At 39.2% G+C, this 27088-nt stretch overlaps 1 protein-coding gene across 4 annotated transcripts in view; it reads left to right on the top strand.

The window, feature by feature from the left end:
• CCDC149 (coiled-coil domain containing 149) overlaps positions 1-27088 on the top strand; it is a 132132-nt gene that overhangs the window by 52167 nt on the left and 52877 nt on the right. For 3 of the 4 annotated variants that reach the window (XM_051963898.1, XM_051963897.1, XM_051963896.1), the window contains exons 4-5: positions 14473-14580; positions 26695-26811. In XM_051963898.1, coding sequence (XP_051819858.1) covers positions 14473-14580; positions 26695-26811 — 225 coding nt within the window. The remainder of the gene's footprint in view (positions 1-14472; positions 14581-26694; positions 26812-27088) is intronic. The other variant, XM_051963899.1, reaches the window with a different exon arrangement.

Here is a 27088-nt window from a genome sequence, read left to right as displayed (position 1 = left end):
TCTGACCTCTGGAAACCTACAGTCTTAGGTAGAATAGACATCTTAGACTGGATAGCCAAGTAAAAAAGAATTGTTTTTCCCCTGACCTGAAGATCGAGCCCCATGCTCCCTCTCCTCTATGTTATGTCCCCTGCCCCCCTCCTAAAGCAGTTTCCTTTTATGATTATTTTATGTCATTCATAATTTGGTCCAAGGTGCAAGAGGATTTGCCATGGCATTAGCTAGAAGTTCCCTGCAAAATGATCTGGGTGGATGGGAATGAATTGTTTAACATTCGAATCCTTAATCTCGAATTGCTCGGGTTGTTTTCTGTGACTTTCAGTAGTAGTCTTTGCTCTGATTTAGGATATTTACAGTTCGTTAGTATTCATGAAGCAGTTTTACAGTTTTTGGCGGGTTTGCATTCCATGACTTTATAATAAAAAATTTGCATGAACCGGAGAGAATCTGGTGAATTTCACTTCGATTTTTCCGATGCGTCTTTATGGCCCCAGAAGCATGGAATAGCTGGGTGAGATACTGCCTGGATGGCTGGGAAGTTGGCATTTGATTCCTTTCTCGTAATATTTGGTGGCGGTGGTCACTAACTGACCCCGGTGCTCCACAAACAATTATCCAGTTGATGGGCTGGACTAAACATGGTCTCTGGAAGCTTGACGAGAAGTTGGAAAAATGACCACAGTCTGTGGGGAAGAGGAGAATAAGAGAGAGAAGCTCCATTTTACCTCCTTTTTAGAAGGTTGGATGATGTTCTTTTTTGTTGTTATACTAAAGCTCTTTTTACCTGAACTCTACTGTCCTATAGGAAATAGTATGGGGAAAGCTACTGATACAGAACTAAATTTCTAGTTGCTGCTCTAATGAAACTCTTCATTTTGCCCGAAATGGACACTTTTATTTATTTATTTATGTTTTGAGTGGGAGGTACAGCAGGGAACTGGAGGTGAAAAGGAAGAGACAAAATTATTCACTAAACTTTTTCATCAAGCAGACCGAGGTGGAAGGATGCCCCCTGACCTCAAGTCTTACGGATTGTATTACATGTTTATCCCAAAGGCAAAACACCAAGTGGAGTATTTATCCCTCCAGCTGCAGAACACATAAGCACACGTTGTACAAATGGAAGGCATGAAAATAGGAGCTCAGTGAGGCAACTTGAGACACTCACCTGTGTAGTTAATAGTTATGTATATGTAGAATTCCAAGATGGCGGTGCTGGGAAAGGGCGAGACGCCAAATGGAACGTCCCATTGATATCTTGTCTGCAAATGAGCCTCCTCTCTGTTTCCGAATAAGGGATAAATGCAATCCTGTGCGGTCCTTCCTGGCTCCCGTAGATTATTTCAATCCAGTTTTATATTACAGAAGACAGTCATAAAGTTCTCCCCTTACACCTGAATTTTATAATTCTAAAGGAGCCTCCATATATCTGATTTCACAGGAATATGAAAACAACCTTGACAAGAAGTCAGGGGAAGTATTGCCATCATCTACATTTTACAGCTTCTGTTACTCAGGCCGAGAGAAATTAAGGGATTTACTTAGAATCCAGATCTCCCAATTCCTAGTTTGCTAGAGTATATTGCATTGCATGTAATTCAATTCCACTCAATAGGCATTTATTAAATGCCTACTGTGTGCCAGGCATTGATCTAGGAACTGGAAATATAAAGACAAAGAAGAAAATATCCCCCAGGAAAGTTTACATTGTACTGGGAGAAAATAACATGTATACAGATGAATAATACACATCTGTACATGTCGCATACACGTACAGATGAATAATACACATCTGTACATGTTGCATACATGTTCTAATTCAAAGGATCAAATGCTTGTGTGTTTTTTCCATACCAGAAGGTCTGAGAACACCCCAAAGGTTTTTTATTCTCTTTGTAGTTCCAGTATAAGTGTTGTCTGGGTTTAGGATGGGTGGGATAAGTTAAAATGCTTTTAAAAGGTTCAATTTTCCATGGTTAATCATTCATTATGGGATCTGTGAAGAAATTAGGACAACAGTAATTTTCCTAATAGCTTCTCAAGGGATATTGATACAAAAATTTCCCCTTGATACATACTCCGGATAGAACTGTTTGCAGAGATTAGATATGGAGCTCTTTTGTACGTGCATTGAGATGCCACCAGATGATCTCAAAAAGACCTTTAGAAGGAACAAAGTTATTCTTCTAAAGAAGCACTTTCCCCCAAAGAGACAGAAAGGTATTTAAATTATCCTCTTTTAATGCTCTTGTGAGATCAGAATGAGGCCTTTTAGCATGAAGAAGCCATATAATCCCGATCTTTCCCCCGGTCCATTTTTAGATTGTAGCAGCCAAGCCATGGGAAAGTATTCTTTTTAGTTTCTCAGCTGACAATGCTGTTCTAGTCAGCTCCAGGATTTCAGGAACAGACATAACACTTTTCTCTGACTTGATGTAACTGTAAGGATTATTAATGCGATGCAAACCAATTTGACATGTGGCAAGTGCAAGGTACAACCAGCTAATCCTCTGGTACTCTTCTAGTTTCAGGAGAAAATAGAGAAAGAGCTTGGCACATGGATGGGATTGTTCGTGACAAAGGGATGGGAAGACATGGCTGAGAGCTGTAAAAGATGAGCTTTCATTGATGGGTTATTATATATTGCCAAAGGAAATCTCTATATTAATGATATCCGACATCAGTTTGAGCGCTCATTCATACACAAAGAACATGGGACAGGTGCTCTGTCTTATTACTGTTGGGGTCCTTACTTTGACCCGGTTTGAGGAAATTCAGTACAAGAACCTGACCTTCTTCAGTTAATAGACTAGTTCTAGATGGTCCATATGAGTTATATGGTTTTATACTAAACTGAGACAACCAGGGAGCTGGAGCCTCCTCCTAATGAATGGCGATTTCCATGTCTCACTAAGTGCCAAGTAATTCTGAATGTACCAATTAGGCGGAGGTTTGATAAAACTAAACCCAGGGATTGGTAGAATTCCTATGGAGTCAAGTACTGAGCTCAGAGCTATTCGTCACTCACTCAAGCTGATTCAGAGGATCTTCTCTCCTCTTCTAGATGAAAAGAGCTGGTCTGACCAGCTGCTTCAAACATAGCAGCTCTCATTTATCAGGTGCCAAATATATTGAGCAAGCTTAGGGCTAGGGAAGATAAAAGTTTAGATAAAATATGATTCTTGCCTTTAATGAATTCCTATTCTATTATGAGGATAAGGCACTAACTTTACTAGTAATTATAGAGACTGTATAAAAAGTGTATTCAAGAGTTCTGGAACAAATTACTATTCAAAATTGGAGGAGGAAATTCATTACCTGCTGGGGCAATCAAGGAAGAATTTCTGGAGGACGTACTATGAGTTGGGCTTTAAAGGATAGATAGGTCAATAAGTCATTAAAATGTGTCTACATCTTGGCCCAGTGATAATTCTATTAAGTTAATACTCTAAAGAGGAAATGAAAAAGAAAAAGGAAAAAAAAGGGGAGTAGGTCCTCTAAGTACAAAAATATTCATTGCAGTTCTTTGTAATGGCAAAGAACTGGAAATTAAGGAGAAATGCCCATCAGTTAGGGAATAGCTGAACAAATTATGGTATGTGGATGCAATAAAATATTGTTGTGCCAAAAAAAATTGGTTTCAGCGAATCCTGGGGAGATTTGTATGAATTGATACAGAGAAAAGTGAGAAGAACCAGGAGAAAAATTTATACAATAATGACCATATTATTTGTACAACAACAGCTTTGAATGACTTAAGAACGATGATCAATACAATGACCAACAGTGATTTTGGAGGACTAGTGATGATAGAATGGCAATGGATTGTAGGTGCAGAGTGGTTTTTGGACAAGATCAATGCTAGAATTTATTTTCCTTGATTATCACTCATAGTTATACTGATTTTCTTACTGCTATTTGTTTGGTGGTTGGGAGTAAAGCAGAAAGAAGAGAAATGTTTTTACTAATGGAAAAAATAAAATATAATTTAAAAATAAAGGGTGAAGGGATAGGTGAGATAATTTAGGTTCAAGGCAAGTACACATTAAATGAGACATTCTACTGTCAACTGACAAAAGATTTACTTAATCTAGCAGAGAAAAGATATTTAGAACAAGAAAAGGATATTCAGCCAGGATATATAGTATTGACTCACATGGGTGCAGCCCTCCTGATTATGCTGCCCGTGATGGTCAGCTGGCCAGAAGCCCAAGGGAAGAACCAGATGGCACTCTGTGCTCTGGAATTTTTTTTTTTTTTTTTTTTGTGCCTAGGACAACAGGAAACTCTGTTAACAATCTAGGCCTTTGGGTCCTGAGCCAATGAAGTCTCAGATCCTCTTAAATACCTTTTAAGGAAAAACTAGCTTGGCTTGGGAAGGTCAGGACTTTAAGATTTGCTTCTCTCATAGTAGACATTTCACAGGCAAAGACAGGAAGGGAGGGCATTCTAAGCAACCACAATCACCTGGAAAAAAAGGGATCAGAGGAAGGGAAATGTAGGGCATGTTTCCAATTCCATGCTATTCCAGTTCTTAAATTTAAACTTAAAAGACCTCATGGTCTGGATAGCCTGTGTTCCATGGCCAGGTTTTATAGATGGCCCGGTTTCTGTGGCCTGGTGTTCTAGGTGGCCTGGCTTCTGTGTCCTCATGGTCTAGATCGCTTTTCCACGTGTTAGTGTTCCAGATCACACGTTTCTCCAGTCTCGGTGTTGTAGATCACCCTTTGGCCACGTCTTTGTGTTCCAGATCGCCCCTTTCCCACATCTTGGTGTTCTAGATGGCCCTGCTTCTGTGGTCTATCTTTTCTCTGCTAGATTAAGTAAATCTTTTGTCAGTCATCAGTTTTTTAGCTGGCCTAGCTTCTATGACCTCCCTCCCTCCCTCCTTCCTTCCTTCTTTCCCTCCCTCTAGTTTTAAAATTCAAAAGCTGCTCACGTACAATGTCCTTGGATCGCTACAATAGTCTTATTGGGTTCTCCAGATATTCTTTTCCCCATTTGCAGGTGAAGGTACTGAGTGTCCAAGAAAAAAAAAAAAAACAATCATTGTGTGAATTCTAGAAATAACTCATCACAATTACTTAGTTGGTAAGTGTCAGAGACTCTTACTCCTCTAAATCCTATATTCTATCCATTGCACCCCAATGATATCAAGGACTTATGTCGTCCACTCCATCCGGAAGGTGTAGACAGATGAAGTAACTTGCTAACTGTCACACCAGCTGTGTCAGAGTCAGGATCTGAACTCAAGTCCTTGGGCTCCATTTCCCCCCCTCCCCCAAGTTATCTTTCCTCCTTACAGTAATGAAAGTCACTATGAAACACAGCAGTGCGAAAGAGGCTCTTCAGTGAGCATCTCATTAAGTCACTCTTTAAACAGAGCAAACACCCCATCCATTGGCTTGCAGACCTGCATCCGTGTGCGTGCTACAGCAGGCTTCTGGAGCTCATGTAACAATAATAAATAAATAAGCGTCAGTGTAAAGATGAAGAAATGAGCCCGTCCCCAGGAGCAGAGGTCATCTCGTAGCAGCTCCTGTGAAGGGGGGCCTTTGCCAAGCAAAGCAAGTTTTTCTATATTACTATTAGCACGGCACTGCCACTTCCATACAAAAAAGCAGTGGAGGAGAAATTGCAATTAAATTTGCTATCAATCACACCTCTCCATCAAGTGTACTTGAGGTTTCATCAAACATCCCCTCCCTCCACCCCATTCTAGCTTAATCTAGCTCTTTTCTTGATTGAAGGTGTGGATTTAAAGAGCTCAGAACAACATTTTGTTTTATATACATGCAGTTGAGCTCCATTTTCCACCTTTGGTTCCTATAATTGTTCCTGGGCTTCCTGCCTCGATCATCTCTTCTTCAGGAGTGATCTAACTCAGTGGAGAATTTGTCCTCTGAGTCCTGCCCTGATTTACCTGCTCTCAAATTAAGAGGTTGGCTACATGGACTCTATTGTAGACATTTTTTTTTTTTTTTTACAGCTATGAGAAGCAGGTTCATTTTTTTTTTTCCCATGGCTAGATTTCTGAAATAATGTAAAAAGTAATAAGGCATAAAGATTCTGGAAGGCTTGAGGGATTGTTCCTGAAATGCTGAGCCTTCCACCTCCTGGTCCTTGGTTTGAATTCTGCTCAGGTTAATGGAGACTGAAAATCATTATCAGCTGACAGTTGTTTAATGACTGAAATGAGAACAGTTAGTCCTTTAAGCTAGGTCTGAGTTGCCTGCATGAATTTCACTAAACGATTGTGAGATTTCTTTTTATCATTCTTACTTCAGAGCAGAGCAGGCTTTTGGGGAGCACAGAGGAGAAATAGATTGTTATTTCCATTTATTGTGCGTGGCACCTAGCTGCAAAGATCTGTTGTTTATACCTGCTGAAGCAGTTCTAGTGCAGCCAACCCTTTCTAAATGTCAGCAGCCTAGGACGAAACTCTGATTACCTTACCCTAGTTCTGGTTCTTTTCATCCGTCCATGTCCCTTCTCACCAATTTCCCTTCCCTCACTCCCATATAAACACAATCCATTGTCATTTTTATGTCAGAGAGAGATGTTATTTTGTGGTGAATTTTTTTCCATCTTGAACTTTTTTGGGGGGTGAAAGCTGGTTCTCATGATAGATAGATGTCCAGAAACGTATTTATACTGAAATGATATTGATATCTGGATAACTTAAAGCACAGCACAGAATGATGATTGTTATGATTGTTATACTCCTTTATAGTATTCAGCAACTGGTCAGTGAGCAAGTTTTATTTGTTTGAGGATTCACTTGATTGTTGTTTTTGTTTTGGGAGCCCCTCTCATGAAATCAATTTCACAGAGTCTGTACCTGGATATTAGGAAACAGAATTCTGGAACCTAGATCCATGGAATTTTGAGAGGTGTTAATGCACAGGTAGGAGGACACCTGCCACCCATTGTGACTGACACTCATTAGCCTTCTTGTTGACAGCTTCTGGAGTGATCTGAATTGCTCTTTCTGTGCCCCTTCACAACCACTGCCAGTCCTTGGTGGGAGAAAATTCCCATGTGTGAAAAAGTTTCCACTCCGTGGACTGGTTTGGGAGAGGGAGCTCTTGTAATTCCAGCAAAGTGACAAAGAATGACGGGTGTCTGTGGGGGAGATCAGAATAATAGATGATATTTATCTTATATTTTAAGATTTTATAAAATCTCTCTCTATATAATATAGATTTTAAGATTTTTACAGATATATTTATATATTATACCAATTTTAAAGATTTTTATGGATAATTATATAAATTTTAACAGTTATGTATGTGTATAAAATCTCTCTATATAATATAGATGTTAAGATTTTTATAGTTATATTTATATATACCAATTTTAAGATTTTTATGGATAATTATATAACTTTTAATAGTTATATATGTATTATAGAGATTTAAAGATTTTTACAGCTATAATGTATAGATTTTAAGATTTTTATAAATATGTAGATATTTAGACAGATTTATAAACAGATTTTAAGATTTCTACATATATAATTATATAGATTAAAAAAATTTTTTTGCTGAGGCAGTTGGGATTAAGTGACTTGCTAGGAATTAAAATCCTAGCTAGGAAGTGTTAAGTGTCTGAGGCCACATTTGAACTTAGGTTCTCTTGACTTCAGGGTAGATTTTAAGATTTTTTACAGATATATATCATATAGATTTTAAGATTTTTATAGATAGTGGATAATGTATATCATATAAATATATGATGTATAGATTTTAAGAATTTATAATAAAATAGGTATTTTATTAAAATTATAATTTATAATTATATTAACATCATATTATTATATAATTATATATCATATATTATATATAATAATATAATATTATTATAATTATTATACCAATTTAAAGATTTTTACAGATAGATAGGTGTATATATACATTATACAGATTTCAAGATTTTTATAGATACATTACATAGATTTTAAGATTTTACAGATATAATACAGATTTTAAGTATATTGTACAGATTTATGATTTTTACAGATATATGCAAATATATAATTTCTGAGGTTTTTACAGATATATGTATATATTATATGGATTTTAAGATTCAGCTGTATATGCATATATTATATAGATTTTTAAGGCTTACATATATGTGTATATTATATAGATTTAAAGATTTTTTGCATATATATTCATATGTTATATAGATTTTAAGATTATTACATATATAATACAGATTTTTAGATATACAGATTGAAATTTTGCAGATATATGGATATGTTACATAGATTTTAAAATTCAGATATATATACATATCATTTCTAGATTTTTAAGATTTATACATATTATATATATATAAAGAGTTTTTATAGATATATATGTTATATAGATTCTAAGATTTTTACAGCTCTGTGTATATGTATATACATGCACACACATATATATGTATATAAATCTCATTTGATCTTCATCAACAACCCTAGGAAACAAGGACTATGAAATTATTTTGCCCATTTTGTTGATAAGGAAACTGAGGTTAACATGTGATTCATCTGTGTTCACACAGCCAGTAGTTTCAGAACCTAAGTTTTCCTGACCACAGTTCCAGGGCTTTTTCTATAGTACCCTAAGTTCCTCCCTTCCTCTCCCCCCCACTCATGTTTTTCTTGGCACAGCCATAAGCCTGAAATCAAGAAGACCTGAGTTCAGATCCAACGTCAGACAATAGCTGTATGACCCTGGACCAACTTAACTCTGTTTGACTCGGTTTCCTCATGTATAAAATGCAGATAATACTAACCTGCCAGGATTGTGGGGAGGACCAAATGAAATAATAGTTATAAAGCACTTAACACATAGTAAATGCTATATAAATATTAGCTATTATTTTTATTCCTTTTCCTATCCCCTGACTGACACTAGTTATAAAAGAAAAAGAAAAAAGAAAACTCTTATTGTGAGAGTTTTTTTTTTCTCTTTTTGTCTGTCAATATTCACTACTGTTGGGGCTAAAATGTCAAATCTTAATGTCGACCCTGGATCTGAATATTTTAAATAGGTTTTAACGCCCCCCACACCTTTTCTTGATATAATGTTTGTGCTCCCCGCTCCTCCGGAGACTGGGAGGAATTAATCTCTTGATTTTGTCTCCTGTCCCCATGAAATCCTTCCCAGCGGTAGCCGGCCTGCCCCTTCGTTGCTGACATTTCTCTTAGAGAACGCTGCTATTTTGGACTGATGGTCACAGAGACCTTCTCAATAACACGGAGACAAAGTGCTCTGCATAGCTGATAAATTATAAGCAGGCGCTGCGTGTGAGCGTGATAGATTATTATGGTGGATGCATGTGAGTCATGGTTGTTATTTTTGGTCAAAAGAATTGTGTGAACTTTTCTCCTCTATTTTGAGCACTTTGAAATGTGCTACTTTTTTTTCCCCTTGAGGTGTATGTCAAGGAATTAAGCACCACATCAGAATACTTATTTTCCACTTTCCAGTTGTTGCTTTGGAGTCAAGGTGGTGGAAGGAGTGGAAGGAAGGGACTTGACTTTGACAAACAACTCACCTTGTGGATCGTTAGTAGGCTCATAGATCGGACGGTCATCGATGGCTGTCGTCTTGTTTTATGGGGAGTAAGTCTGAGGCTTTTCAGTAGCAGACTGAGAATTTCCGCCCAGAATTCCCAACTCCCCAAACTTGCTCTTTCCACCCCCTGCTTCCCACGGCTAGAAAACCACAAATTCATCTGCAAAGGTTCTCCTTCCATCCCACACCCTCCATGCGGGCAGTTTTAGAGCTCTCACTCCTGAGCTCCCCTGACTTTTGTCGGGTGATGGGAGCTGACCATTGTTCTTGCCATCTTGGTGGACTTCCAGTGATGCTTTTCCACCAAGCACCCAGAGGAGATCAGAGACAACAATGACATCGCTAGGGCTCCGCCCCGCTACCAGCTTGGACTTGTGTTCATCTAGCAGCCCAGCCATCTCTTGATGCATTTCCACGGTGCCTCTATCACCGTTGTATCGAGATACCCAGACGGTCTAATCGAGTTATTTCCAATTATCCCGGGAAGGGGAAATGAGAGAGTCGGCTCCGACTGCTCAGGACTCCGGCAGTCCCTGATTACAAGGGGGAAAGGCTGGGAAGGTCTAGCCTGAAAGCAGCTTTCCACGCCTTTCCTTCTAGGATTCAGGGCAAGGCTCTGGCCAGGAAACTGAATTTTGCAGCATCTCCTCAAGATGGTGATGATGAGATTCTCTGGGCTTGGATGCAGGTGGCAAATCCCTTCCACTCAGGGGCTGCGGCGGGCGTTCCTCGCCCAGGCGTGAGCCCCGCCAACCCAGATTGTGCCTCTGTTCCTAGTCTCACCTCTGGGTAAATCGCTCCATCTCTTTGCCTGTTTCTCCATCTGTTAAGAAGGGATTATGCTTGCTGCTGCTTTGCCTCGCAGGAATAGTGTGAGGATCAGTGAGCTAATGTCAAGAAAATGTTTGGGAGTTCTTTGGGGGGAAAGGCAGATACACTGGACTCTTGATAATTGTGCTCAAGGGGGCTGAGGGCTGGGAGGGAGAGGAGGAACGAGGCCGAAGTGAAACCCTAAATAAGTAATTCTCTAACCTCATTTCACACGTCTCCTGTTTTCTCACTCTTTTAAGAGCACTTCTGTGAAATTTTGGGTGGGCAGATTGGCAAGGGACTGACAAGACACTGCTAGTGAATAGTAGGGTCTCATAAAGTGAAGCGGGGTGGGAGAGCCAACCCTTTGTAATAAATGATATGTGACAGCATGTGACACTTATGATCCCACATAGTCATACAAAAGAGTCCAATCAGTCCATAGTATTGACCACTGATTTTTCAACAGATATCACTTCTACATGGGAAACATAGCTAGTGCTAGAGACTGACATCTATCTATCTATCTGTCTGTCTGTTTGTCTACCCATCTGTCCAACCATCCATCTATCCATCCATCCACCCTCTGTCCACTCATCCATCCATCTGTCTGTCTATCTACCGATCCATCTATCCATCCATTCACCCATCCATTATCTATCTGTCTGTCTACCTACCTACCTACTTATATCTATCTATCTATCTACCTACCTACCTACCTACCTATATCTATCTATCTATCTATCTGTCTACCTATCTACCTATCTTTATCTATCTATCTATCTATCTATCTATCTATCTGTCTGTCTGTCTATCTACTTATCTGTCTACCTATCTATCTGTCTGTCTGTCTGTCTATCTACTTATCTGTCTATCTATCTGTCTGTCTGTCTATCTACTTATCTGTCTACCTATCTGTCTGTCTGTCTATCTATCTGTCTAGCTACTTACCTACCTACCTACCTATCTCTATCTATCTATCTATCTATCTATCATCCATCCATCCATCCATCTGTATATAATTACATAACTTACACATTGTCCTCAAGGACTGAAATTTTAATGGGAAGAAGGAGAGAATTTGAGCATGTAAATAACTCAGTGTAACATAAGATTGAGAATGCTTCAATCAAAAGAGAGGGGACCAAATAAAGAATCTGGGCAAATCTCAGAAGAAAGAAATTACGTCTAGATTATGGGGTAGAAGGAGGCTTCCTGGAGGAGATGATAGCTGAGTTGTGTCTTAAAGGAAGACAAAGATAGCAACAGGTATACATAAGGAAAAAAGTCATACCAGAGGAAAGGGCAGCCTGTGCAGGTGACAGTGAGTAGACCAGACGAACCGGAACATAAATCCACAAATGGCAATAATTTAAGACTGCAAAGAGAAGTTGGAAGCCTGGTTGTGGAAGACCATAAATTCTACAAGATATTTTATTCTACAGAAAATGGGCAACCCCTGGAGATTTTTGAATAGAGAGTGGTATCTTCAAAACTGCTCTAGAAAGATGACTTTGAGAGCTCTGTGAAGTATGGATTGGAATAAGGAGAAATTAGAGACTGGAGCACTAGTTAGGAACCTATCATGATTATCTAGGAGAGGGATAATGAGGCCCACTGAATGCTAAGCTGAGGTCATTGGGAGAAGTTATTATTGCAGTGTTATTTTTTTTTTCCTTTAAAGTTTGATCAACAGAAAAGGGAAAGAAGCACGGAAGGAGAAAATGACCAGTTCTCAAAGGCATTCGGTCTTATACCAAATGGATTGTAGAAGTGTTTAAAGAATCATGTCTAAGAATCACTGTCAAATTTGTGCTCAGAATAATCAGTTCAGTTGTCTTTCAGGCAAAGGGCAACAGCTTCCGAAGCAACTTTTCAAATAGTCTGTTGGCTGGCCCCCTTCTGTCTCATCTTTCTTATTTTCCCACCTGCAGAAGAGGGTTAATCCTCCTTATGCTCCCACCATTCTTCTTTCTACCTCATGAGACTCACCAAAATGATTTGAGTCTAGTTATTAGTATCATAACCCTTTGCTAAAATGGGACTGAAAAAATGAGATCCTATTTAATAATAGTTAATTGAAAATATTATACATAAAAAGTGGATGGCAATTTCTGTCTGCCCTTTAAAAATACTTTGTATTCCAAAGAACTCAATAGTGCTCTGTTCATTGAGCAAGTAATCTTCACAAATAGGTAGGACACAGGCATTATTATCCACTGTATTCAGACTTTAAATGTCGGCACTTTACTATTCCAGGTCCCTCCTGAGACCTGTGACCATTAGTTTCAATCTCGGCCTCTTGCTTTTGTTCTCTCCTCAGAAGGGTGGTATTCTTAGTGTCTGGCGTGAGTATTTGTCTGGGGAGAGCTTTTGAAATGGAGCTTCTTAAGAGTGGAGCCTGGGCTGACTGGTTCCATTTTAGGTACTCTGGTCTTCCTAATCATCCATTCATTCCCTCGCTTTCTGTATACACAGCACAGGACATGGTGAAGGGGTGCTAAAGAAGGGTGCTATGGCTTCTATTTTCAAGGAACTGATAGTCTTTGGGGGGAGAGCAAAGAGAAATGATTACAGAACAGAGGCAAGTTGCAGTTACTTGGGAGCAAAATTGTACAGTGCATAAAGCAGTTAGAGAAGGTTTCTCAGAAGGGAAAAACCTTGAGCTGGATCTTAAAGGGAGTATTGAGTTTTGGTTGGTGGAGAGGAGGTGGAAATTCTAATCAGGGCCGGTGGAACGAGCAAGCACAACAAAGGGGCTATAATGGAAAAAGCACTAGATTGAGGGTTTACATTCTGGCTCTGTCACTCACTGACATAGAGTCCTTGCATGAATAATTCTAACATCTCTGGGTTTTAAGTTCCTTATCTGTAAAAGAAGGCAGCTGGGTTAGATCAGGGATTTTTAACACTCTCTCTCTCTCTCTCTCTCTCTCTCTCTCTCTCTCTCTCTGTGTGTGTGTGTGTGTGTGTGTATGAGAGAGAGAGAGACCCCTTTTCTGAATAATACCTTTAAATAACTGAAGGAAATGCTAAATTTCAGCTAGACATTAGTGAAAATAAAGATGTATTTATTTCCCCTCCAAGTTCATGGGTCCCCAAAACCTATTCACAGACTCCATGGGTTTGCGGACCCCCAAGTGAAGAACTCCTGGACCTGTAAGGTGCCTGCTAACTCTCAATCTATTATCTAGTACTCCTAAGGGGACCATCAAGCTATAAGCATGTGGCAGTATTATGAAAAGAACATCTAGCCTTGAGAAAGAGTAGGAGTAATGATCCAGTTACATTGGTAAAAATAGCTGCTATCCAAATCATTGCAAAAAGCATTCAACATCGCTGTGACAAGCCCAGGTTCCTGGGGCACTGAATGCTAGCCCGAACCATTTAGATTTGATCTGCTATCAATAGGGAGCCATTGTAGGATCTTGAGGCAGGAGTAGTATAATGAAGCCAGTGTTTGAGGAAGATTATTCTAGCAACAGGGGAAAGAGGGAGTGACGGGCAAGGAAGCCAAACTGCAGAATGAACAGATCCAAGGTCCCTTCACCTTATCAGTCTCGTAGTTCCAATATTCACCACTAGAACTGTGATGATAATTTCTTGAGCTAAAAAAAAAAAAAAAGTTTGTGTCAAGCTATTTATTTAAATGATACCCAAACTTCTTATTTCCAATAATAATAAATATCATCTAAAATAATATTAGACTGGGAAACATCTTGGTCCAATTACTGGTACTAAGTTATTCTCTCTCATTCAACCTAGGAGATCCAATAATTTTGAATCCTTTTAGTAAATGAATATAATTTCCCCATTTACTCCATATTATTCATTGGTTAAAAAAAAAAAAAGCCCTACAGCTCCACATTGCTTTTCTAGCTGCAGTGTTGGTAGTTTTCTTTCTTTTTATTTATTTATTTATTTATTTTTTGCTGGGCTTCTCTACCTCTGGGTTCTCCCATGTGCATTTATTCTAATGGTGTTTGTATAGTTCTGCTGTTTTTCGATGCCCACATCCATAAAAATAATAAATCCTTGAGCTTATTCACTCCTTTCTTTCCAATTGTGTTTCATAATGCGCTGATACTTCCAGGCTAATCTTGCACAACTATTGAGTGATTCTCGGGACCGAAATAAACATCTGGGAGAAGAAATTAAAGAACTTCAGCAGAGACTTGGAGAAATACAGGGGGACAATAAGGTACTGTAAGAGCATCCCCATGTGATCGTGGGCTGGAGTTTTATGTTCGGCACGTCAAAAAATGTAACGCTGTGTTTGTTGGAAATTTGTTTATAGATTTTACATTTGCAATGAAAATTCGCAGTTTAGCATTTCTTATCTTTATTACATTCCCTTTTTTCCCCGTGTGCTTCTGTGTTGCTCAAAAATATTGTCGCAGCCCAGTTCGGAAGTTTCATTATGTTTGAGTTGGTGGTGAAAGAACAGCATTGTGGTGGAGGGCGAAATAAAACACAAATGCGGTCCTTGGTCGGCCTCTCCCTCTGTCCCCCTCCCCCTTTGCAAATAATGGATTTGTGGCTCAGATGATTCGGAATTATTCACATTCAGCTTAGAATTTTAAGCAGACATCCTACTAATTATGTTCACATAACCAATTTATTTTATTGCTAAATTTGGCAATTTGTATGGAGCGTTGCTCAAAATCCACTGCTCGGCATTAATCAAACTCCCCTGTTGGCAACGTTAATTATAAAATATGAACTCATAAACTCCAAACTAAATTGTGCACTCATAGTTCTAGCTAAAGCTGTGCACAAAAGTACAATTGAGAAAGGTCGTGTGTGTGTGTATGTGTGTGTGTGTGTGTATGTGGAAGCGACTGGAGTCTGACAGAACCCCCAAATAACAGTCCTCTTTGCCAGGGTAGCTTCAATTTCTAGCCCACGCTGAAGGCAACCCTTGCTCAAACCCTTGGCGTTTATGTTCATTTTCAGATAGTTTTTTGGAGAGATTTCACCTAGGCGCACCAAGTGCCTTACCAGATAAAGCTTCCGAGGCCTAATTGGGGGCACGCCGAGGAGATCGTTGACGAGGCTATGGATCGGTGTTCTTTAAGTAGTCGGGATCCTTAGCTTCAGAGGCTAAATCTGGGAAAGGACATCCTTTGGGGAAATCTTTTTCATTTTTAACTCTTTCGGTTTTTCTTACCATCTCTTTGCCCTAACCCTGTTATCAAACATGACTTTGTGGCTTAGCTCTAAAAGGAGAACCTGAGATTATGCTATAACTCATGGAAGAGAGAGAAGGGGGAAAAAAATCACACACATATACACACACATGGAAATATCAGCATTCACTAAATAAAACAAAGCCCCAAATAAGCCTCATTTGTAATTAAAATACATAGATATATAATAAGGGATAAAAAGCTGGATTTGCAGCTCCTGAAGTGTGGGATGGATGCATTTTTAAAAAATCATTTACTTCTGTGCTAACATAAGTATTTACTTTAATAGTAAGAGCAAGTCATTCTTAATGACAAAGCAAAGCTTTCCCGAGATTTGAAAATGTGTAGAGGACAAAACAAAAGCACTAGCCGACAAGGAATATTAACTGAATTTATTTGAATGTCGTGATTTTTCTCTGTTGCCATCATTTGCCAGTATTCCTTTTCTATTTTATTTCCCTTTTTAGTTTTCTTTTCTTCTTAACCACCTTTTTATGTGTATTATTTTTTGCCTCACCTTTCCCTTTATCCTTCCCCTTTCCTTTCCCCTCATTCCTTTTTTATTTGTCCCTAGCTCTGGTCCATCTGGGTATGGGCTCACATACAAGGGTATGTTTAAGGAATTTGGGGGTGACGCTGGCTTTGTTTTGGGGGCATGGGGAGGTCTACACAATGAAAGGCAGGATCTGCTTTCACATTTGCTTGCCCTTCAGATCTTCCTTTCACTCTCTGGCTACATTTATCAAATTTTTTACCTCGGGGTAGGAATTTCATGACTCATGTTCATAGGTTGAGAAGCAATTAACCTGCCCAAAGGTACAGTGCGAATGTTATAATCTTCAGCAGATCCATGTGCCGTTCTTGCCTCCTCTTCCCCCAAATGAAACACCATTAGACCCCAGGATTCTTTTGATTCTCATTTGCATCTAAAATGATAGGTCTGGTTTTTATTTTAAGTTCCATGTGATGTGAGAGTCACAGGCTCCCCTTGAGTCCTTGGTTTTAAACCTCACATAAGAAAATTAGACATTTGATAATGGGCAGCAGCATGCCCTCAGAATTCAGAAGCCCAGATTGATAGGTGGTTCAGGTAGAACGGCAATAAAGGGCCGGATCACCCTTGAGGTTACAAGCCAGCCTGTCAACCACTATTGGGTGTTTAAACAGTGCTTCACTTAACTTGCCTTAACATCCCCATGGCAGGGAGGTCAGAGTAGAAAAGTCTTTTTTTTGGGGGGTGGGGAATCAGCCAGTTCTTTATAGTGTATGAACACATATAATTCCATAATCCCTGGCCAGTCCAACTACATAAAGAAACTACTCTGGGGGCCTTGAGAAATTTCTCGGGACTGAACAGACATCTTATGATGAACCAGAGAGGTCAAAGGGTAAAAGAGCCCACTTATAGAATGGTTCAAGCTAGTTAAACTCAAAGATACTAAAGGCAAGTGTTGTTGGAAACAGTTCCCCACTCCCAATGGAACCCAAAGGACCTCCCGCATTATTTTATGGGTGATTGTTAAAACAGCAGATTTTTATCTCAGCATTGCCATTTTAACTGACGACCCTTATCTATATTTTGGGAAGCACAGATTCTAGATGTTAAGTACATTTGAAAAATAAGGTGACGGAAAATTACTTGCCTTGGATATTTTAGGGTAGACTAATTTTTCCATTTGTTCAGCTAGAGCCTTGTAACCCTACAAGCCATAAAACATCTCCAAACAGTCTCTTGAAAGATTTGTGGCCCCCCTCGCTTACTTGCAAGCAGTTCTCAGGGGAATGGGGGTTTGGAACTTAGGGGGTTACCCATGACTGAACACCGTCTGCCGCCAAGTCAGACCAGCTTCCGAGAAGAATTTGGGGTTCGGCACTAATGCAGAAGCCTCTTTTTTTCTATCCTTATTGCACGTCACGAGGTATTTAAACAGAAATCTAGTTATGTACCATCCTCTTCCTTGAAAGTTATACTCTTCAAAGGTTAATGAGGAAACAGGAGGCTAACTCCTCAGCCAAATGAGGACATTTGTAGCCTCCACAAATCACCACGGGGAAACTTTTCTGTGAATTGCCAAGGGCACTGTTCAGAAAGAAAGAAAGAGCTATTATGTGAAAGGCCAAAAGACCCAATTTCCAGAAGTGACCAAAGAGGAGCCCATGGGCACATAATAGGTATGTTCTAGTACTGTACATACAGATACTTGTCTGGCACTTTATACTCCCCCAGGTTATATTGAGAATAAAGGGATGGGGTATAGAAGGAAACAAGATTTAGGAGAATGCCCATGCACTGAGAGAAGGACGGGTTTGGTACTTCCTAATCTCCTGGTCACTAGAGTGAAAAGTGGAATGGGACACAGAAAGAAACAAGAAAGTGTTGGAAATAGTTCTCCAGTGTTAATGGAACCCAGAGGCCCTCCTGTACTATTTTACGGGGTTAAAACAGCAGATTTTTATCACAGCATTGCCATTTTAACCGATGAACCTTAAATATATTTTGGGAAATACAGATTCTGGATGTTAAGTCCATTTAAAAAAGAAGGTGATGGGAAATTCCTTGGGAGAATGGAAACCCACAGGGAGTTAGGGGTATAGAGGATCACAGGCATTCCTTTGAGAACCACTAGGTAGGAATTCTACGTCTCCAGCTTTTTTGATGAATGAGGCTCTGCCATTTTTTTGCCCTATAGTAGAATACTGAAGATATCCATCCATAGAAGAGAACCTATGAAGTTGTCCACCAAGGATCTAAAAGGGTTCATTTTTCTTTATTGATTTAAATTTCTTGACCCAAACTCTAAGTGAAATTGGAAGGCACAGTGCTGTTCTCTGTAGTTATCAGCACGAGAGAAGCAGGGAAATTGGTATCTAACTGGGCACTGACAGGTCTAAACCAACTTCTTCATCACCCTTAACACTGTTGTCTTCACTCCGGTTTTTTTTCCTCTGTCTGGCTGCTTTGGATCTGGGCTCCTGAAACTGTGTGTGCATTTAATGTCCCCCTTACAGAATATGCACTTAATAAGCTATACCAGGAGAGGCAACTAATGTGTCGATAGAGACGATGCAGAGTTGCTTATCCGGTGTCATTTCTTTTTGGTTTGTTTTTTCTTTAAAAATTGTGGCATTTTGGTGCAGAATACCAATAATCCAATATCGCGTTTGCAAAAGACAGAAAATGTAAGCATTAAGCCCCTGACAATGTCATACAAGATTTCCTTTGCCAGCTTTTGTGAATTTAAATTTAGCTGTTGTGATAATGCATAAACATAGTGTTTTGCATTTAATAATGAGTTTTATATTGCACCAGCTGACAGTCTTTAAGTGTCCTGATTTTATCGGATGTTGGCGCAGTAAAGTGATAGTAGAGCGGTACTTTATTGACGTGTGGCTCTCTGATTGGCTTCGAAAGTAAACCAATTAACTAAAAACCACGAGCCAATAACAGGGGTCCAATGGGAGTACAATTGACTAATTAAAATATAGTTTGTTAAAATAGTACTCAGCTGTAAATGTTTGTGATGGCCCTGGGGTTATATTCAGAGAGTACCTTGTAAATAGTTCCACTATTAGTTGTAAAAGAAATTAAGGTTTTCCAGCCTGCATGAAGCCTGAAAGAGTCACTTTGATGAAAATAGAGGTCACTTTAGGGTACCATATTAATTAATTACAAAGGGCTGAAATAGGCAATGAAAAGACCACCTTCCCCTACCCATCCTACATTATCTAGCTCGTTTTTCTCTAGGGACATATGGTCATGAACCACAGGCAATGCAGAATTAGTTGAGAAATATTTAGCCAGTCCAACAGCCCTGATTAGTTAAATATCTTTGAATGGTCTATTATAACACGACTCAGATGAATTCAGTTGATATATTTAAGATCTATTTAAGGTATAAAATGTCCCCTCAATCCAACATCACTTGCAGCATATTGTGATTCTTGAATATTTTATTATAGGAGCATAGATCTAAAGCTGAAAAGAACTTCAGAAGCTTTTTAGCCCCATCTTCTCATTTCCTGCTGAGGAAAATGTGGCCCAAGGAGACTGAGGGACTTGTCTAGTGTTGTTTAGATAGGAGGCAATGCAGTTGGGATTCCCAGGTCTCCCTGCTCCATTGTCAACATTATTTCCAATGTAACCTAGAGGCAAAATTACATGTTTTTAATGTGAATCTTGTTTCATGTTCCATTGACAAGTACAGCCACTCAAATATTTGAACAAGAGTATAAGAAAAAAATTAGTAAGCAAGATGAAATTGTTAAAGAGATTGTAAATGATTGTACAGCTTTGTTAACCTCATCTTGAAAGATGTGAATATTGACTCTAACATTGTGGTATCAGCCTGATTCTTCTTTCTGTAATCCTCTGTGATCCTCTTGAAAAAATCCCATTTTCTGATGGAGGGTTGACTCAAATAGAGCTGGGGTTTTTTTCCCTGAAAAAAAATCATGCAATTTTTTAAGTAAAAAAAAAATGAAAATGTAAAACATCAACATAATAAAGCAACCATTAAATTGTCCACTTAAAAATAAGGAAATAGAGAAATTGCAGTTATGAGAGTAACACATGCTCATATGGGACTGCATCTAATGTTTGAATGTCATTCAGTAAAACAAAATAGTACATTTGATTGGAGCATGGGTAGGCGAGAGGTGAAAAGAGGTCATGGGAAGAAGTTAAGGGAGACAGAGTGAGAGTGGCGTTGATGTAAATTAAAATTCTATTGATTTGATTTTAAGTGGACAATTCTACCGTTTAAAATTCCAACCGGGATGTCACGAGTGTCTAGGAATTTAGATTTTCTTCTGCCCAGAGGCGTTGGCTATTGGCGACCCTTTTAAAATCAGTCACGGCAGTAGCCACATTTTAAAAAGGGAACTGGCAAGAACTCAGAGGACAGTGACAAAGGAAGGTACTGGGATGGATGGTGGAGCACTCACCGAGCCCAGCATCCCACACAGATGGACATCTCCTGAGTCCTTTCCAAAGCTGGACACACTTCAGGTGTGCTGTTGTAACAGCTGCAGACAGGTGCTGCTAGGAGTGGGACCAGGAGGAAAGGATAGATACCCAGGTTCTGGTATTAATTTGTATGGAACTTTCTCTTTCATCAAGCACTTTCCCACACATTATCTCATTAAATCCTCACAACTCCCCTGGGAAATAGGTAAGGCAGGCCTAATAATAGTTATGTTAATAGTAATAAGACCTCAATAAAAGTGATTGGTGGAGTACTTTCAACTGCATCCGAAGCACTTTCCCATTTTTTTATTTAATGTAATTGTCGCAAGGTTCTATGGGGCCAGGCTAATCGACAGATGTGGAAACTGAGGCTCTCAAGAAGCCAAATTCCATGCCCACTATGTCACTGACAAAGGCAGCCCTAGAATTCAAGTGCCCTCATCCCTAGGGCACTGTACTTTGCACTGGATCCAACCTCTTATCAAAATACCTGATCACAGTGCCTTTTCACTGGGCCATGTTCTTATGCAATGTCATAAGTGCTCCAAGCAGCTTAGAAGGGCTGGTCTTGGAGTCCCTGAAAGCTGAATTCCAATTGTGGTTCACACTTTTAACTGTGTCTCTGGATGAGTAATTTAGCCTCTCCTAGCCTCAGTTTCCTCATCTGTAAAATGGGGATACTTATGGCACCAATCTTCTAGTGTTGCTGTGAGGACCAAATGAGATAGCCTATGTAAAGCACTTTTCAGACCTTGTGATCGTTGTCATCATCATCATCATCATCACCATCATCTTCCCACTCGGAATTCATTCGAAACATTTATGATCAATCACTAGCATGTTTGTAAAATGGGACACTTGGAAGAGAGCCCCTAACTACACTGGTATTCTGGGAGCCCAGTGGTCACCATGCAGGTCCCTACACCGGGGAGCTGTCTTGCTGTAATAAGCCAGATTTTGATTGACCGTGTCATTGTGCATCTATTTACTGACTGTTCTATACCAATTCTGGTTCTAATTGGGGTGCTCAAAGCTCCCATCTACCTTTTCCAGCTTAATTTGTGCACTCCCCACCCCCCAGACACACTCTAGGCTAACCGGGCTACTAGCCAGCTCCTTGAATGGATGCTCTCTTCTCACCTCTGTTAGGCATCCCTGTATGCTGTCCCTGGTATCTCCAACACCTCCAGCTGTTGAAATCCAGCCCCCTCTTCATGAAATCTTCTTTGGGCATCACAGATAACCGTTACCCCTCTTTCCGCCTCTGTGCTGGCTAAATCATTATTTTGGTGAGGATTCTGACCAACAAAATACCTATAACTTGGGATAGCCACCCAGAAGTCTCAGAGACTCTGAGTTATTTATGTATGTCTCGGGCAGCTACTACTATATTGTAAATTAATTAAAAGCACCATCTATACTACTTAATCTTTGTTTTCCCACAATGTAACACAATGGCTTGCATATAGGAGATACTTATTACAAATTTGTTGAACCAATTTTTAGATTTTAGGTTAAAAAGTCTTTTTTTTTTGATAGGCATTTTAAAATAGACATTATTACTTGCACTGTACCAGTAAGGTTGACACTATGAGAAAGGTGAATATGTGATTGCTTAGAAAGGAAAGTTTGGAACCCAGAAACACACACACACACACACACACAGACACACAGACACACAGAGCAAGGGACATTTGCTCAAATAAACTATAGATATAATAAGCACTTTTTTCCATTTGTTTTCCAAGGGAAGTTGAATCATGGACTGCCAAGAATATAAATGAGGTGGTATCTTACCCTGGAAAACACCCATACCCTGGCAGTATGGGCTTTTTGCCTGACCTGTTTTGTGGACATTATCTAATCCCCAATAGCTGTATCACTCATGTTTCCCACCCAACTAATAATGTGGCTATGACTTACTTGGCCCTCACTCTTAAGTATTTTAAGTAGTCAGTACTTGAGTTTAAATAGCCAATATCATGCTCACATTAAACAATAAATGATTGTTAACGTATTTATCGAGGCTAAACAGCCATACAAATATATGAAAGATGGCTCCCTTACATGGCTGTGATACTTCAATAAACATGTTTAATAATTAATTGGCATTAAGCAAACATAAGTGTCTGAATCTAAATTAAGTGTTCAATGAAGCATATTTCAAACACAGTTGAAACTAGAGTAACATGTTATTATTTAAAGTCCAGGCTGCCAATTTGGCTTTTCACATAATCGGAGGAAGCACTGTGCTTTTCCAAAGGTATCGCTGGTTCAATGGTACTCTGGAGTGATTATAGCATAATTTATTATACAATGTACCAGTCTATCAAAAGGACACAGAGTTTGTGTGTCTATCTCTGGGTGGACATTTTGTAACATACACAATGGGGGATTGTAACATATATATATCCATATGTATATATTATATTTAAAATTGGTACAGTGCCTTAACCCAAAGAACAGTCAATCTGGAAGGAGGTCTTTAGTGGCCTGCCAGGGACTCTGTCCTTGGCTCTAGGATGTTCAATATTTTTATCAATGACTTGGAGAAAGGTAGAGATGGCTTTGCAGATGATATGAAAATGGAAGAGAGAGCTATAATGTTGATGACAGACACAAGATGGCAATAACTAGACCACTAAACCAAATTTAAGGTGAAATTTAATAGAGATAAAGTTACAGAAATTTCTCAGGTATACAATATGTGAACATGGCTGGATATCCGTTCATTTGCCATAAGTTTACTTTTTGTTTTTAATGGGAGCAATCCGAGCAAACCATGTTATCTGACAGCAGTCTTAGGCTAAATGAAAAGAATCTGAGTGTCCAGGGCTTGGGAGTGTTCTGCCTTATTTTATCCTGATTAGTCGCTGCCTAGATGCAGCTGTTCACTTCTGGGCTTGAGGATAAGCTGAAGAGCATACAAAGGAGGCCGTCAAGAGTCACAGATGAATAACATCATCTGTTCAGATCTGGAAAGGATATTGGAGCTCATCTCTTCCAGTCCTTTCATTTTATAAGTGAGGAACCTATAGCCCAGAGGAGTTGTCCAAGGTTATAAAGGCAGAGCTGAGATTTGAACACAGATTTTTCTGACTGAAGTCTAGCAGTCTGTCTCCTCTACCAAGCTGCCCCTGTGAGGCTTGTTGGAAGGAGCTGTGGCTTTTAGTCATGGGGAAGAAAAGACTGAGAAGACATAATATCCGTGTTCAGGTATTTGAAGGGTTTCTTTGTTAGAAAGGAGTTAGATTTCTTCTGTTGAACTCAGAGGGCAGAGTCCAGACTGAAATCTGAAAAGATATAAATCTGGGTTTAACATAGGGATAAACTCCCCATCACTTAAGGTTTTCCAAAAGCAGGAAAGACCACATCGGCGGTAATGGGTCCCCCATTACTCGTGGTCTTTAAGCAAATGTCAGATATGCACTTGTCCTATATGCTGTTGGGGCAATCCTTGGTCAAATATGGGTCCTGGATGCTCTGTGAGATCCTCCTAATGTGGAGTCTGTGTTTCTCCATTCACTTTCACAAAGTCTTACTCTAATCCCTCTTTTTAAGTCAAAGAGACTCTGTTTTGAAGATGATAAGCCCTGGTGGCTCCTACCAAACTGAACAGGTTTTGAGCATGGGCTCAGCTGCAGACTTTGTGTCCCTTATTTGAGAATCAGGTTAGCTAAATTCTACTCATCTCCTAAAAGCTGTTACCCATAAGAACTTGGGTCCTCATACCATCAATACTTCAATGGATGTGTTCAAGAAACACATTTTTACTGTGCTGATGTTTTACCACAGGCTAGAAGCAAACATTCAATGAGGTGACTAAATAATACTCTTTTTTTTTAGTACTAATCCAAACATTAGAAAAATCATCCTTCAATCTGATCATATAAAGTTGCCAAGTCAATCCTAAAGACAAAGCCTCCTGATGTATTCGCCTTGTACAGCTTTGCTGGGAACCAGGCTCTGTGCCAGGCTGTCCGTCCTCCAACTTTCATCCTTGTATCTCCCTCTCACTAAAAACTTGGACTCTCCTGCTAGGATATGAGGATCTGCCCAGAACTAGGCCTTCATGCCCTTTCTGGGCCATCTCTGCCTTCTCCTTATTTTTCTACCTCACCTTGAAGATATTTTGCTCTTTCATTATAATGTAATCTTTGGTTAGAGAATCAGACCTGGAATCAAACTTCCTGAGTTCAAATCACACTTACTAGCTGTATGATCCTGATCAAGTCACTCCACCTCTGTTTGCCTCAGTTTCCTCATCTGTAAAAATGAGCTGGAGAAGGAAATGGCAAACCACTTTAGCGTCTCTATTAAGCAAACCTCAAATGGGATCAAGTAGAGTTGGACACAAGTGAAGAATCAAAAAAAATTCCTTGAGAGTAGGAACTGTCTTGCTTATTTGTATTTGAATTCCCAGTGTTTAACACAGAGCCTAGCATGTAGTAAATATTTAATAACTGCTCTACCTTTGTATGTAAAAGAAAAAGAAAGATGAAGTCCCCAATTCAGAAGTGTGCTCCTACCTGAACTAGCCAGTAGCTTGGATATTACCTAACTAGATTTGTGGGAGGTTTATTCTCATGTTGAATATTGGCTATATATGTAATCTGCTTGATAATTTTAAAAAGAAGCATCTTGTAGCCTCTAAAACAAGGTCCCTTTGAGAAGAAGAAGAAAAGCTTATAGGAAAAACCAGTTTTCTTTTTCTTCTCAAGTAAACAAATAAGTTTCTATCACACACAAATATAAATATATAGGTATACATATATATATATATACATATGCATACATGTATGCATGAAAGAAGTGGGGAAATTTCAAGTAACAAACACAGGAAATTGAGATTGAAAAGCTAGAAAAGGAACATTTAAAAATCCTAGGCATGTAAGCTTATAATAAAACATTGCAGTGCCTTTACATAAAGCATTTTTAGAATTCACAGAGGGTATTTGCTATGGCTTCATGGAATAGGCAGCAGCTTTCAGCTTCCTCCGGGCTTTAGCTTTGAGCCTTGACCTCTAGCAAACAAATTGCAATGTTTTGGCTTTCCCAAACTCCACTGCCTTTTACTGTGTTTGGATCAAACTTATTTGTGCATCGGTGTCACAGTCCAGTAGTACGAAACAGTAAAACCCAGCTAATGGAGAGAGGCAAATAAAATGCCTCCATGAAAATGAAGAGGCATTGGTAGTTGGTTAAAAATTTATATTATTGTTATTTTTTGTAATCAAAATGCAAATATTTCAGATCTGCATGTTTTATTTGGGGATTTTACTCTATATTTGTTTGCTTATTTGTTTAGAGTATAAGTAAGATTACAATAATAAAAAAGGAAATATTAAAATCGTAAAAATGAGGAGAACTCTTTCCCCAATTGGCAGTTATTTAGAGTTTTATTGAAACTGCTTCAATTTCATCTCTGTTGAGGTGGGGATGTGTAATAACTTATTTAACATTTCTTTTTTTTTTTTTTTTGACCATACCCATCATATTCCAAGTCCTCTTCTCTAGGAATCTCCCCTACTGATTAGGAGAGAAATTATGTTGCTTCAAGAATCAGACTGTGTTAAGAGATTTGTGTTTTGGGAAAGGGATGCCTTGCCAACTCTTTTTGACATTTGACGGTCACAGAAACATATGAGAAAACCGAGGCTCAGAAAGATTGATTTTCAAGGTCACTAGACTTGGTTTTCTTTTTATCCCAATCACTGACTTCTTTTTTTAGATGATGCAAGATTTCTTTTGTTTTACTTCTCTGTTTTTATAAAACTTGCCAGCATTTTCCAAAGTGCACTTGAAGAAATGTTTTGCTGGTGCTTTTGGTTGTATATTATGGTAATTTATTAAACAACTCTTCCCTCTCTCCCCCATCCCCATTAAATCGTTCCTTATAACAAAGAAAAATATTTGATCAGCAATACCTGATGTAATGCCAGTGAGCAGAGTATTCTACCCTAATAGTCTCTCTACCTCTCCATGAGAGGAAGGAGAGGTCTTTCATTATCTGGACACCTTTGTGATCTTTCAGTTATTCAGAGTGCAATGGAGCACGCTTTCTAGTGTATCTGCTTTGATGTTGATGATCTTCTCATTTGAATATGTTTAATTTTTCTTTCTTTCTCTCTCTCTCTTTTTCCACCCTTGGAAACTGCAGCTCCTAAGGATGACGATAGCAAAACAGAGACTAGGTGATGAAGAAATCGGGGCCCGCCATTTTGCAGCCCATGAACGGGAAGACCTGGTTCAGCAGCTGGAGAGAGCTCGGGAACAAGTAATCACAAATAGATAGTGGGGGTTGTGTCCAATCTTGGCAGACAGAAAAGCACAATGCTCCATTGTCCCTTACAACCTGGTGTTATGTGTCCCAAGTAGTAAATGCTGGGGAATGGGGGCAATTTAAATTTTCTGTTGTACCCTTGCCCCTCTGTGCTCCCTTCCCGCCTTGCCAACAGAGGCTTCCGTCTCCCGTTTCCAGCAGGTCTGTTGTCTGATACAGGAATTACCGATCACTAATTACTTGCAGTAGACTTCGCGTACTATTGTTATAA

Source organism: Antechinus flavipes, chromosome 6, assembly GCF_016432865.1.
Source record: "Antechinus flavipes isolate AdamAnt ecotype Samford, QLD, Australia chromosome 6, AdamAnt_v2, whole genome shotgun sequence".
NCBI classification, from domain to species: Eukaryota; Metazoa; Chordata; class Mammalia; order Dasyuromorphia; family Dasyuridae; genus Antechinus; species Antechinus flavipes.
This window is presented reverse-complemented; position numbering and strand designations above follow the sequence as displayed.